Raw genomic sequence first — 13,285 nt, 5'->3', positions numbered from 1 at the left:
AAATATAAGTTTTTTATTGTTGAAATTATAAACATAATTTTTACAGAAAATGAGTTACATACAATTTTCACGCATTCCTTAAAACTAATGTGAACAATGGACCTTCCTTGCATTTCTTTGGAGAGTGTCTGTATGTTTGGTATGTAACTTGTAGTTTTCAATTTTAGGCGCGACTCCAAATTCTCATCGGTTATTTGGCTTCTCTAAATGCTATTTATAATGTTCATGTTTGAAAACGATTGTTCACATACATATTGTGTAGACTCGAATATGAATTCGGAAAGCTATACCATGTATTAAAAATCGTAGTATCTACCTTATTATGTAGATCTTTTAGAGCGCTCCGCTGTGTTGTGAAATTTGATAGCATTTTTCTCTCTCCAAATCCTCAATTTTGGTGGCAAGACCTACAAATTTGGAGCTATATAACTCTTTGCTTGTTAAATCCACAAAAAAAATCTATTTCAAAACTGCTCGTGTCAATATGAAATGGAGAAAAATTTAATTTGTCGACTTTTGCAATGGGCGGATTTAAAACGACAACAATCATACCTTTTTTGTAAAAATGTGAATTGGGAATTTGGCAAACAGCTGCACGCCAATACCCAAAGAGCCGCATGTGGCTCGCGAGCCGCGGTTTGCCGACCCCTGCTTGAGCCAATTACAGATCTACATATATTTGCCTGCAAACAGATGTATAAAAATATTTTGAAATTTTTACTTTTCTCAGTACTCGAGAATTAAAGTTTGGTTAATTGATTTCTCAAGATTCTGTACTGTTTAAGTTCAAGGTATAGACAGTCCGGCATGTAAGATTTATTTAACAGTTTTTTTTAGAAAGAAAATCAAAATAAAAATAAACTTACATAGCAAGATATGTCACATGACACTAGGCTACCTGAGGTATTGCGATCAGTAAAGTTGTCCTTTATTATTAGTCATGCAAGGCGAGATGCGGGTTGTGGGGTGGTTTCGTGGGTGTGTGTTCCTGCATTACACAGTGCACAGTAGCAAATCTCATTGCAGGCCGTTTGCAAATAAGTACTATGCAGATGTGGTGAACATTTCTCGAGAAATGAAAACATAATGATTGATGTAGAATTTTCAGATCATTAAATAAGTTACATACAATATGCCATTGGTTCTCAAGCCGTTTCTTTTCACGGTACCTACTCGAAAAGAAATACCTATTAGTGATATAGAATTATAGATACCCTCCTGTCTACCATATAGTTTTTCAAATCTTACAATCACAATTACCCCCACTTCCTGTTCTATTTTCAAATTCGTGCAATATTTGTTTTTATTACGGATACTACCAAAAACCCAGCTTCGCGTCCTTTGGTACGTCATCGCAAATGAAATCAGGATTTGGTTAACTAAATCATTATTTATTTCGTGTCAAAATGCCCATAGTCTGTTTATACTGTAAATACTATCACATGACATTGTCTAAAATAAGAGTCTTCCTAAATCAATTTTTATTATATAAAATCGAGTAGCCAATCGACCTAAATCAAGTTATTATTATATAAAATCACTGAAATTAATAAATACCTTAAAATATAAGTTTTAATGAAAAATGGTATGTTTGTGGGGGGGGGGGGGGGGGTGTAAATTTACCTCACCGGGTGGGTGACACCAGCCCTAGTTACGCCACTGCTCAGATGCGTTGATGATTCGCACACACAATAGAAAAATTTGAGAGAATATTGCTTGTGACCCTGATCTACAAAGTTAGATATGGCCCATAGGTTGATGACTCCTGATCTAAATTTGATTGTATTCTAATCATTATAAATGAGAAAGAAACGACACCTAAATATTCTAATTTAGTTAAGTTAGCTCATAATTTTATTACTTAAATACTTACTATAAATATTATTTATCAAAAGATTAATGATTTTTTCATAATATAAACGGCCACGATGGCTGAGCGGCTTAAGCATGGCTCAAGCGTCGGCCTATAACGTCGTGGGTCCCAGGTTCGAACCTGGGTCCTGCAAAATACACATTCTTTTTCAATTTGTGTTTAGAGTATGGAACTAATAGGTTGAGCAAATGGCTAACACCCATGTCTCGTAAAAACAAAACTGGTAATACAAAACCTCCAGTCTGTGGAAGGTCATATGATCCATGGTTAATAAAATAGGTAATATACCTAATAAGCCTATATACGTACCCACCTATATAAATGGTACTATGTATAGGTAATATAGATATAGTACCTACTACACTATAAACAGTTTATTTTCACAATGCTATGGTGCCATTATGCTATTTTAAGTATATTTGACAATTTAATATTAAAAATAGATTGGTAAAAGCTTCAAATTATATACCTACGTATTCAATCCAATGCTACTGTGATAAAATAACATAATTGAATAAAATTAAAAAATATCACCTATCTTGAAAGTCGGGAAAAAAATTAAATGTTACCTGGCCACATTGACTGCTATCTCGGTGATTTTTTACCATTGGCAACATTCTAACAACTCTCAAATTTATTCTCAATCCATAAATCCAACATGTCGCGTCTTGTGATCATGTTAGCGCTGTTGTGACTTTTAGGTCTTTGTTTATTGTGATTAATGTTACCGTGCGTTAAATAATTAGAGTAGATGTAAAATAAGTAAGTTTTCCGTTTTAACGTTTCATTTGCAATATTCACGCTCAATTCGACGCTATCTAATTTATAAAACTTGTGTGGAGTGTTAAAAGTACACAGTGTTTTTGTTGACGATGTGGATAGTCACAAGATATTTGTGTATTTTATAGCGCTTAAGTGATGTATTTAGTGAATAACCTGATATATTCTAGTGCGTTTAGTTTGTGTTTTTGATGAAAATAAATAAAAAATAAAATAATATTGTTTATAAGCGCATGCGCTCATGTCAAAACAGACAAAGGTTTTGTGTTGAAAGTCAGCTGTATTATTTCCAGGAATGGCATAGCATTATTAAAGTGGTAATAATTAGTGTGTGCTGTGTGGTCTAAGTGCGAAACAATGTTCAATGAATGTGGATACGTCATATTTTTGCTGCTGGTTCTTCCATGTACAGAGAGTGGTGAGTTTCATTTACTTATGTCTTACAACATTGTTACTCATTTCAAATGACAACACTCCCTTCCATATTAGCAGTTGGAAACTGACCGACAACAAAAAAGAAAACTTGATAATTATAGTTAACCGTGATACATCTGCGAGAAAAAGTAACTGACATGTATTTTCTTACAATAATTGATGTTGTACTATTCTGGTTTGTTGCTAAAATTTATATTAATATATTTCCGGATTGCATTGTTTACTAAAATTTAGAATGTAACTAGGTAGGTAGTATAAATAAAGATATTTTAATAAGTGATACGTTCAACTGTATTCTATGCGTACACTCGAACACAGCTAATAACCAATATACCAACATAGTTAGTTACATACTTACCATCGGTTTACTAAACGATTAGCTGATAATAATATTAGTGTTGATAATAAAAATTGCAATCGCTTTACTACATATTATTCAAATACATATTGCAATTAACATAATCCATAAATTCGTCAGGAAAATATTGTAACTCGTACAGCAATCAGATTAATGTATGCTGCCTAGTTTATGACTTAATTAGGTTATTATTAACCCTTATTAAAATGACGTTATAGTCCCACTATCCCATTTGTACCTATACATTTCCATTGACATTGACAAAAATCCATTGTGAAACCCAGTGGAAGCAACGTTGCCAATCAGGTACCTATTAGCCTTTTTCTTGCTAGATCCTAGCATTTTTCAATAGCTTGCAAAACTTGCATTTGACATAATATGGCAACAAACACCTTAAAACTTCATAATAAAGCTAGAATATTACTTATACCAGATTTGCTTGAAAATCAATATGCTGATCTCTTGTACGTAAATACTTCATATCTTATTAAATAAAATAAACAAAATTATTACTAAACTTCTTATCTGCATTCATTTTATGACTTATTTTATTAGTAAGTAATGTAGTAAAACACGAAATTCATCTTCGGAGTTTGTTATTGTAAAGATGTTTTGAAATAGGTACCTACTAGTTTCTTTATTAGTTGTTTGAATATTGAGACAACCTAGCTTAGACTATAGATACAACCTAGTATTTTTTTTCTCCCGTCTAGTTTATTTTCTTACCATATCTGGTATATTTTATATCGCATAGGACAGACATTAGGCCAATTAACTTTTGGCAGTAATAAATGTACATCAGCGCATCTATTCTTTACACAAGACTGCTATCGGTAGCTGTCGAGGGTAGTTATTCATATTTTTGTATCGAAGTATTGGCACTTAATGTAACAATTACAATAAGTCAGTTGTAATTGTTGCAATAAGTGCTATGTATTAACCTACCCTCGATAACGGCCTATAGCAGTCTTGTGTATAGAATAGATGCGCTGGTCCAGGATTGGGGGGAGACTGAGGAAGTTTTTAAAGGAGGCTTTAGCACCCGATCTGGGTTACTAAGCCACATATTATGATAACAAGGAAATATAGATAACACGGAATACTAAAATACCTTTCGAGCTGTAGCAATATTCCTTATGTGCAGATAGGTACTACGTATAGGTACTTAATTTGATTGAAGAAGTCATTCTTCTGTCAGATGGAAACTTCTGTTGTTTTCTAAAAAAATAGCTGAAGTTAGTTTCAGTTTATCACCAAATTGTCTATGAAACGAATATTGAATGCCTTTCGGAATATTTAGAGTTTGTATGCAAGTTACTAGAAGATAGATAGGTCAGTTTACACTGTTTACAGCTCCACTTTCATAGATTTAGGTTATATTTTATCTCTATGAAAACGTTTTTTTTATATCTTTGGTTATGCACAGTATTCTTTTGCAGTATTTGTGTACAGAAGGTCAGTGGCTGTAGTCTGTAGTAGTGAGTGATGTCCCACTTACAGTACGACTTCTATATCAAGTCTTCTACGTCACGATGGTCGTTTCTGGAACTAAAACTCTCCACCGCATTTACTTTCCTGGCTACTACATTCCCCGCGCCCATAATTTAGTATGTGTTTGATATGGCGTAACATTAAAATACATAAACCTTTCCGGAAACAGGTGAAGAGCATTATTTCGTGTGTAGAAGTATTGTGAGGAGGAGAAACAGAAAAGAAAGCTTTTAATTCCTCTCAATAGTGCCAGACATAGAGTATCTGCTATGACAAGTCAACATGCAATGATGTATGTGACGTAGAAGACTTGATATGGAAGTTGATCTATATCAGTGATGCACAAACCGTGTCACGTGGCCCAAAATAGCAAGTACTTCAACACCAAATTTTTCATTGAATACGACAAAATTCTAATTCTAATTAAGTACCTATATAGTAAATTCTATCGTGCAAATACACGCACGTAATACATGTACGTAATGCAGAGTGGAGAGTGATATGACAGTGAAGTAGCGGTATGTAATTATTACATTTAAAATAATAAAATGTATGTCTCAAACAATAAACCATTATTTAACATAACATAACACTTTTACCCACTGCGGCCCGTGAAACAGTAGAAAATGGATAAATAAATTGGCCCTTCTTTCAAATAGGTTGTGCACACCACTGGTCTATAACAACCAACTGGAAAATAAATATATCAATCGCCGTGGAAAATAAATTAGTACTTACTCAAATGCATACTTAGGTAAAAACCCCAATGCATTTCAAGGTTTGCTGCTACATAAATTACTGTACCTAATACCTCGTATTATTATTTGTGAATCATGATCAAGTGATATTCTTAAGACTTGGGTAATTAAGTATTAATGACAAAATGACGTCTTTCCATTTTTATTAGACTTGTTGTATTACTATACGAGTCTTCAATTAGCTATGTTGTCTTATCTTATGTGTTGCATGACACCCGAAGACGGTTGATTTCTAGTGATTATTTAGCAGTAATTTGCTATGTCAACACTTCGAATAGATTGGATAATGACTAATGACACAAATTTGAAATTAACCAACCAAAGCAGCGTTGCCAAATCTAGAATTTTTTTCGTGTTTGACGACACTTCGCGACCCGAGAACTACAGGGTTCTAAGTGAACAACTGCAGCAAAAAAGTTATGGGCTGTTGAAGTTTTTAATGCTTGTATTTTGTTAATTGTGAATGTTTTCAATTATTTTTTTGATTGAATATATCAATGATGGTACTGCTATGTTGTAACTATCAATAAAACTACGTTAAAACTAGTTTTTAATGGTAAATTTTACATATCATAAATTTAGTTAGAACTTTGTCCACCTGAAACTCAAACAAACCGCCTTTACTACAAGGTTCTAACTGAAATTAGTATGGAAATCCTGGTGATTCAGGGACACATAGTTTCACTTTTCATGTTAAAATAAATAAAATTCTTGAAAGTCATCAAATATAATATCTTTTTCCGGAGAAAATGTATGGAAATTGTTGGGAAAATGGGAAATTCGGAAAAACCATTTAATACCACTTTAAAATGAAAATTATGTTGACAATATAATTTAATAAAAATACAAAACTATTGTTGATGGGCAACAAGCCTAATGTTTATTGTTCAATTTCAACTGGCTTGTTGTCATCATCTACATCAGATACATTTATTGTAATTGTGTCTTATACAAGATTGTTGTTACTAATGGCTGAGGGAATGTTGTATAAAAATTCTTCTATTAAATTATTCGCCTCGGTTTTAGAATAAACTTCAAGCCAGCAAGAGGTATATCTTTCAGATCCATCATAACATCATAATGATATTATATAATTAATATACTAAATCTCTATGGTGTGGGAATTCTCAGGAGATTTTAGAATACAACATAACCATTTTTTCACCTCATCTACTGAGATTTGAAACATCTCAAACATTTATATCACTTCCAGGAAGACTTTTAAACCTAAAACATTAAATCAATGAATGAAATAGCCTTAAAATACTCTCAATATTTAAACACTATTATTAACAAAAGGTTAAAAAATAAAGTGTACAATTTTCGTTCGACATTCACATTATTAAAATAATCAACTATGTAGGTATTGAAATTAATGGTTTGTGAATATGTAACTGTAACGTCGTTTGTAACGAAATTTTAAAAAATAACGATGATATAATTAAACCTTACTTACGTTTCATAATATTATTATTCATCTATTAGTGAGTTCACAATTTACTGTTGAAATCAAATATCACGAAACATTTTTTGAGGTTATGTATCTCGAAGTTATAGTAGTTTATGTAAATACTCGTGGTTTCTAGTTAAGTATACTGCATGAAGTCCTAATAATAAATTTAAAATACAAAACAACAAGATTCTACTCTTCATATTACAATTAAAACCATTTTAAGAACTTTAAATGTATTCACAACCACGAAATGTCAAAGCACATAGAACTTTGTAGAACGACGGATCTTTTTAGATTATGGTAGAACTCTGTAGTACCACAGTTATTCTGTAAAGTGCACATAGAACTCGGTAGTATTGGGGTTTAATGAAAAAATATAAGAAATTTCGACCTCATATTGATATAGTATGTAGATAATGTGACTTGAAAGACTGCCTCATTATTACTTTAGTTTGGCCAAAAATCGACACTTAGAACCTTGTAGTTCTCGGGTCGCGACTTTAAAATTTCTCATGAAAAAGCTAGAATATAATACCAGAATTACTTTAAAATCAATATGCTGGACTTTTATACCTTTTGGAAGTACTTAGATGATGAGATGGAGGAGAGTTTATTGATCGATACAAGAAATGCAATACTACTTTAATAAAGATGGTAATGATGTACTGGTGAGATCTTTGCTACCTGAACACTTTACCTGCCCGTGATGAATTATTGAAAGTGCGTTATTTTCGAGTTTTATGCTGTAACGCCTGTAACCTTCAGCATCTATTGAAATCTGGAGATCCAACTCCACTAAATTGGTGCCACCACCACAGTGTAGAAGCTATGCAAGTTTGATCAATTATCTAGACGTTGGTCCAGTAGTTTTTGAATTATAACAGAATAAACATACAGACAACCGTTTAATAAAAATATATATATTGTACTTAGGAAAACACATGCTTGACCTCCAAATGTCACTTTCTTGAACAGCCCCAAAGATTCTTCTCTCACCCTGTTTGCTGAGTGCCCAGCATTCTGATCCATACGTAAATAGAGCAATAGAGTTTTATATGAGGTTGTTTTGGTTTTCATTGAGAGTGTCTTGTACTTTAGTTGGATGCATTTGGAAATAGCACCTGTTGGCGAGGGTGATCCGGTGTTTTATTTCGTCGCTTGTGTTAGTTTATTTATTATTAGTTTTTGTGAAAGGGACCTTAGATAAACAAATGAGTCCACAGATTCAAAATCATCGCCGCCAATGATAAATGTGTTATTATCATCTGTTGCACTGTGGAGAACTGTCGTGTTCTTATTAGGGTACTTTTGTTATGTTTGCAGCAGTTGACTTTAAAGAAATAAATGCCCGTTTGAGGGTTTCTGGGGACCGGGCAATGATATCAATATCTTCGGCATAATATGCCAATGGTTAAACTGATTTATGGCAAATTCAATCATACGTACTTAACAACAATTATTTTTTCATTAAATAAGTCATATATTATTCTAATGTTAATTGTATTAATACCTACTTGTTACTACAATTTTAATTCACCCAGAATGACTACTTAAATAAAAGTAAGTATTAATTCTCATGTAATGATTTTTTCCGAAATACTTCAGTAATTCTAAATTAATCCAAGTGGAACATCATTGTTTTCGATTAAACGTTGTATTACCTATCTCAAATAAGTGCTTTTTATTTTTTTTTAATTCGAATAAATTACTCATTAGGCAAGGAGCTCGTCGATTCGGCTTGAATGCTTTTCTACTATTAGTGAATCGGCCTGACGGTTTCGGAAATTTTTCCTACGAACATAATACATGTAGGTACTTAATGACATTTCGTTGATGACCATGGCTTCGCAATACTATATGATTAATAATATATTTAGGCGCTTTCGGTTTTTGTGCGTGCCAGTGGCTCGCGGCCCCACTTTGTTACTCGGCCCACTTGCTCAGCGGAGCCTGCACACGACAGTATCTGCATAATATTATTCTGTGCGGCACTCATCTGCCCATCCGTCCGTGTGTATAAATACCCATTTTAATAGAGAATGGTGAAGGAAAATGATTAACATTGAGCAACGTTGCAAAAAATAGATTTACGTGGTTACTTATTCTTATACGAGCTGGAAAGCCCATTCCAAGGACGTGCGACACCAATCTAAATGACTACTTCTTACAATATATTATTAATTGAATTAACACCAAGTGAATTAATATAATATGCCGTTTCATTTTCCATTTGTGTAAACCAATTTTTAGTGCGTATATAAACACTCGAATTTTGAATTTCGAACAGCAAAACTATTATTCGTCACTGTACAGGTCAAGTAGCGTAACCCTCAAATATCAAATTGTTCAGGAAGTGAAAAAAACTGTGGGCATTGGATTTACTTATTATGTTATTAAGTACTTATTACAAATTGAGTGGCTTACTATGTATGTATCTTGTGGCTTACATTTAGAGAGGGTTACAGCATTTGGCTGGATTTTTTTTTGTCAAGTTACAAATGGCTTAAAAATAGTTTTGAATTATTTTGAAAACATGAAATATTTTTTTGGGATTTATGATATTTGGCCAATTCGTGTAAGAGTATGCAATAAATCCATTACCATCAAAATGTCACTTTGGTGGTGAAAAGTGAGGGTTACGGAAATTGGCCTGTACAGTGACGTGTTATTTGTTTTGTATGCTGTCGAAAATACAGGGTCCGGCAGATGATTTTGACGGTTTAAATCAATTTAATTGTAAATAATTGTAAATCGCATGGGCGTAGCGGGCTGCATTCAGCCAACTTGGAGTCGCTTTTAGGTAAAGGTCATATTCTACGATGACCAAAATGTCGTTTGTTGAATGCGTGCGTGCTACCTGTGCTCGCGTATGGCTGTGAAACATAGCGTCTTACCGGGCTCCCAAGGTACCGGCTTTTGCGAATCGATGTCTACGCCGAATCTTAGGTGTACCAAATAGTCGAGATCATCAGCTGGTTGAAGTACTCACTAATAGGCGCTTTACGTGGTTGGTACATGTGTTCCAGTGCGACACTCCGTGCGGGATTCCGTCGCCTGGGTGACCCTTCCTCATTCTGCAACGGTGCAACATACTCATACATGACGGGAGGTGCGAAACGTGGCGATGGACCGAGGCAAATGACGCGATCTTGTGCTTGCGAAGTAGTAATACCTACCACCCAACTCCTCTGTTGGCATATAATGTATTTAACAATTATACCTGTGCTATTGCTCAAATACTATATTTATATGTGTTACATCGCGACGACGTGAGTGACGTATCTACTTCACGTTCCACACAGCCCCACCGATCATTCCCTGTATACATCTTCCCTTCCGTATCAAATCTCCATGTCCAAACCGACCCTGCAATAAAAACAACACTACCCGCTATCGAGGGTAGTTTTACACATTTTTGTATTTAGGTATTATAATTTTTAAAATAAATTAGTTGTAATTGTTACAATAAGTGGTTTGTTTTAACAGCACCTCTCTTGGCTGTGCTAACTTTCAGAGCGAGATAGACTGCTTAGACGGCTAACTTATTGTAACAATTATTATACTTCAATATAAAAATATGATTAACTTCCCTCGATAGCCACCGATAGCAGTCTTGTGTATAAAATAGATGCGATGGTCTGTGAATTGTCGCAACGTCTAGTGTGCGGCGAGCCACATTCATCACCTCTCATGACATCTCGATCACACAAACCAATTTTATTTTATTATTAATATTGGCACCGTTGCATCGTGTGGACCTGACTTAACGTCAGATCAAAGAACTATTTTGAATCTGAAATAATTAATTGGTAACAACTTAAACATCTATGTACCTAATCATTTTATTTCTGTTCCGGTAGGCAGGTTAACTTTCAATTACAATTATTATGCAAGTTTTTAGGCAATGAATCGTTTAAAGTGCACGAATTTAGAGTTTTATTTTGAACGCTATTATTTCATGGAGCAATGCAATATTATTAACTTAACACGTGTTTTATTTGATATCAAAACTGTTTCTTTTACTGAAACAAATTTACAAATAATGCCGATGCGATATTGTAATATCAGCGCACTGGAAAATCGATAAAAAAGTACGTTTTAATTTAAGTAATAATATGGACCTAAGTACTTAAGTGTACATACGTACAGAAATGTATTAACGTAATGTCATACTTATTTAGTTTCAATGTTACGCTAATTTTCTGTAAATGATTGGTTATACAGGTTTCTTGCATTAATTTACGTCATAGATTCTGTGTATTAATACACGCAATTAAATCATTATACGTACTTATCGAAGATGTTATCATTTTATTAGAATAGCATACTACGTACCTACTTAATGTGTTGTTTCGATAGGTATAGTCAAATGAGTTGGTTGTTTGTCAATAATCAACTTAGATGTAAGTATCTAAAAATACCAGTGTAGTTTGATCATAGCCCCACATCCTGACACGGGCCTTCAGGCTAGGATCGTTGGCGGGCCCCCCTACCTATCGCTAAAGATAATGGCAGTGTGACGTTCTGCAGTAGCGTTTTCCAAATAGTGTACCCGGTCAAATTATTGTGCATATTTATTGTTTTTTTTTGTATTACATCCATTTCAATTATGGAGTTGTCGAGTATCGATATACAATTAAAAATTGTATTGTACAACCACATAATGTTAAATAATAACACTAATGAAGGAAAATATGCCCCCAGGCGACTTTTTTTTACTATTAGAGAGAATTTTTGATGGGCCCCAGGCTAGAGCCCTGTCAGCCCCCTCTTTGTGGGGGCCATGAGTTTGATAATTTTGTTACAACCAAAACACATATTTTGGAACAAAACAATACAATAATTGTATTTTCCAATATGTATAAGTAATCAATTTAATCAAATTCGTTCATAGGTACCGTCTGATAAATCTTTCTCAAACAGTCTTTGATTGTGATGTGACGATGACATGTTGATTCTTCTGAACGAGAAAATTTAAATTCGTAATCAGGAAGAAGTCACACGGAGTCAATTTTGGCCAATATGATGGATGAGAAATCAATAATTCCTTCAACTCGTTTAAAAATGATTTGATAATAACGGTAATACATAATTTGACCAGACGTCCCGTTTTCAGACGGCGTGTTCCGGTGTCCCCGAACATAGCTTCGGGACGCCAAAATGTCCCGTTTTCGAAAAGAAACTTGTGACCAAGATACAGAAATATTTGATGAGTATTCACTTTTTTCTAATAACATATTACACCGCAAAAAGTGTCTGAATGGAACACTGGGAATGTTTCAACTGGTAGTCGTTGGGTGGAGTTGTTCAAACACTTTCGCGCCAATAATTTGTATCACAAAATTTTTCGTATAATTATTTAATATATTTTATGTCTGGCGGCACTAATGCACCGGTAGAAAACCATTTCTCTCTTATGAATAAGTTGTAAACGAGTGAAGAAACACAGTTGAAAGTAGATGTCCTTAAAACAATGTTAATTATCTTCTTCGACCATGTCCGATCCTAATAGGATCATATGAACCTCCAATGAGTGGTGGTTTGTATTAACAGATTTTATTTTTACGAGAAATGGATATGACATGAAAAAACATTATTATCTTGTCAATTGTGTTGTATGAAAGTGTGAGGCGCCTAAAATGGATAAGTACCTACCCTTTTTAGGTGTCCCGGTTTGGGGGAAAAAATAAATGGTCACGTTACTAATACATCATAATTATTCCATGGGAATCCCGATAAATAGTGACGTTCCCATCCGACAAAACTCTGTCTTCACCATTGTCCATTGATTTTCATGCTGGACTGGTAAGTAAGAGGGCGGGTGGTTGAAGCAAACAAAAAGTAGAAGAAATTTTAAAATACTGTTCTTAGATGCATTTTTATGTGTTGTGTAACATACAGCTAAAATTGTAGCGATTACTATATTTCCTACTTAATCACATAACATGCAAGTTATACTAACTGGTGTGCGCTCATGTCAGCCGACTGGTTTTAACAAGGCGAGCGTGTCAGCAGGATTATGTGCTACTGACAAAAATTAGTACCAGCACACATCTTCATCCTTCTCATTGATTCAGTATTACAATATATTTCTTTACTATATTCGGTAGAAATATTGATACATATAATAACGCAAA

General features: G+C 33.9%; 1 protein-coding gene across 1 annotated transcript in view; it reads left to right on the top strand.

The window, feature by feature from the left end:
- Positions 1 to 2,509: 2,509 nt before the first annotated feature.
- The window catches only part of kuz (zinc-dependent metalloprotease kuz), a 513,598-nt gene continuing 502,822 nt past the window's right edge, over positions 2,510 to 13,285 (top strand). The window contains exon 1 of the mRNA XM_085950375.1: positions 2,510 to 3,071. Within this exon, the coding sequence (XP_085806501.1) occupies positions 3,011 to 3,071 (61 nt within the window). The 5' untranslated portion in view covers positions 2,510 to 3,010. The remainder of the gene's footprint in view (positions 3,072 to 13,285) is intronic.

This window comes from Rhyacophila brunnea, unplaced genomic scaffold (genome assembly GCF_057557595.1).
Source record: "Rhyacophila brunnea isolate RB1 unplaced genomic scaffold, BYU_Rbru_1.0 scaffold_10, whole genome shotgun sequence".
Taxonomy (NCBI): domain Eukaryota; kingdom Metazoa; phylum Arthropoda; class Insecta; order Trichoptera; family Rhyacophilidae; genus Rhyacophila; species Rhyacophila brunnea.
Note: the sequence above shows the minus strand (reverse complement) of the source record. Positions and strands in the feature narration are given on the sequence as shown.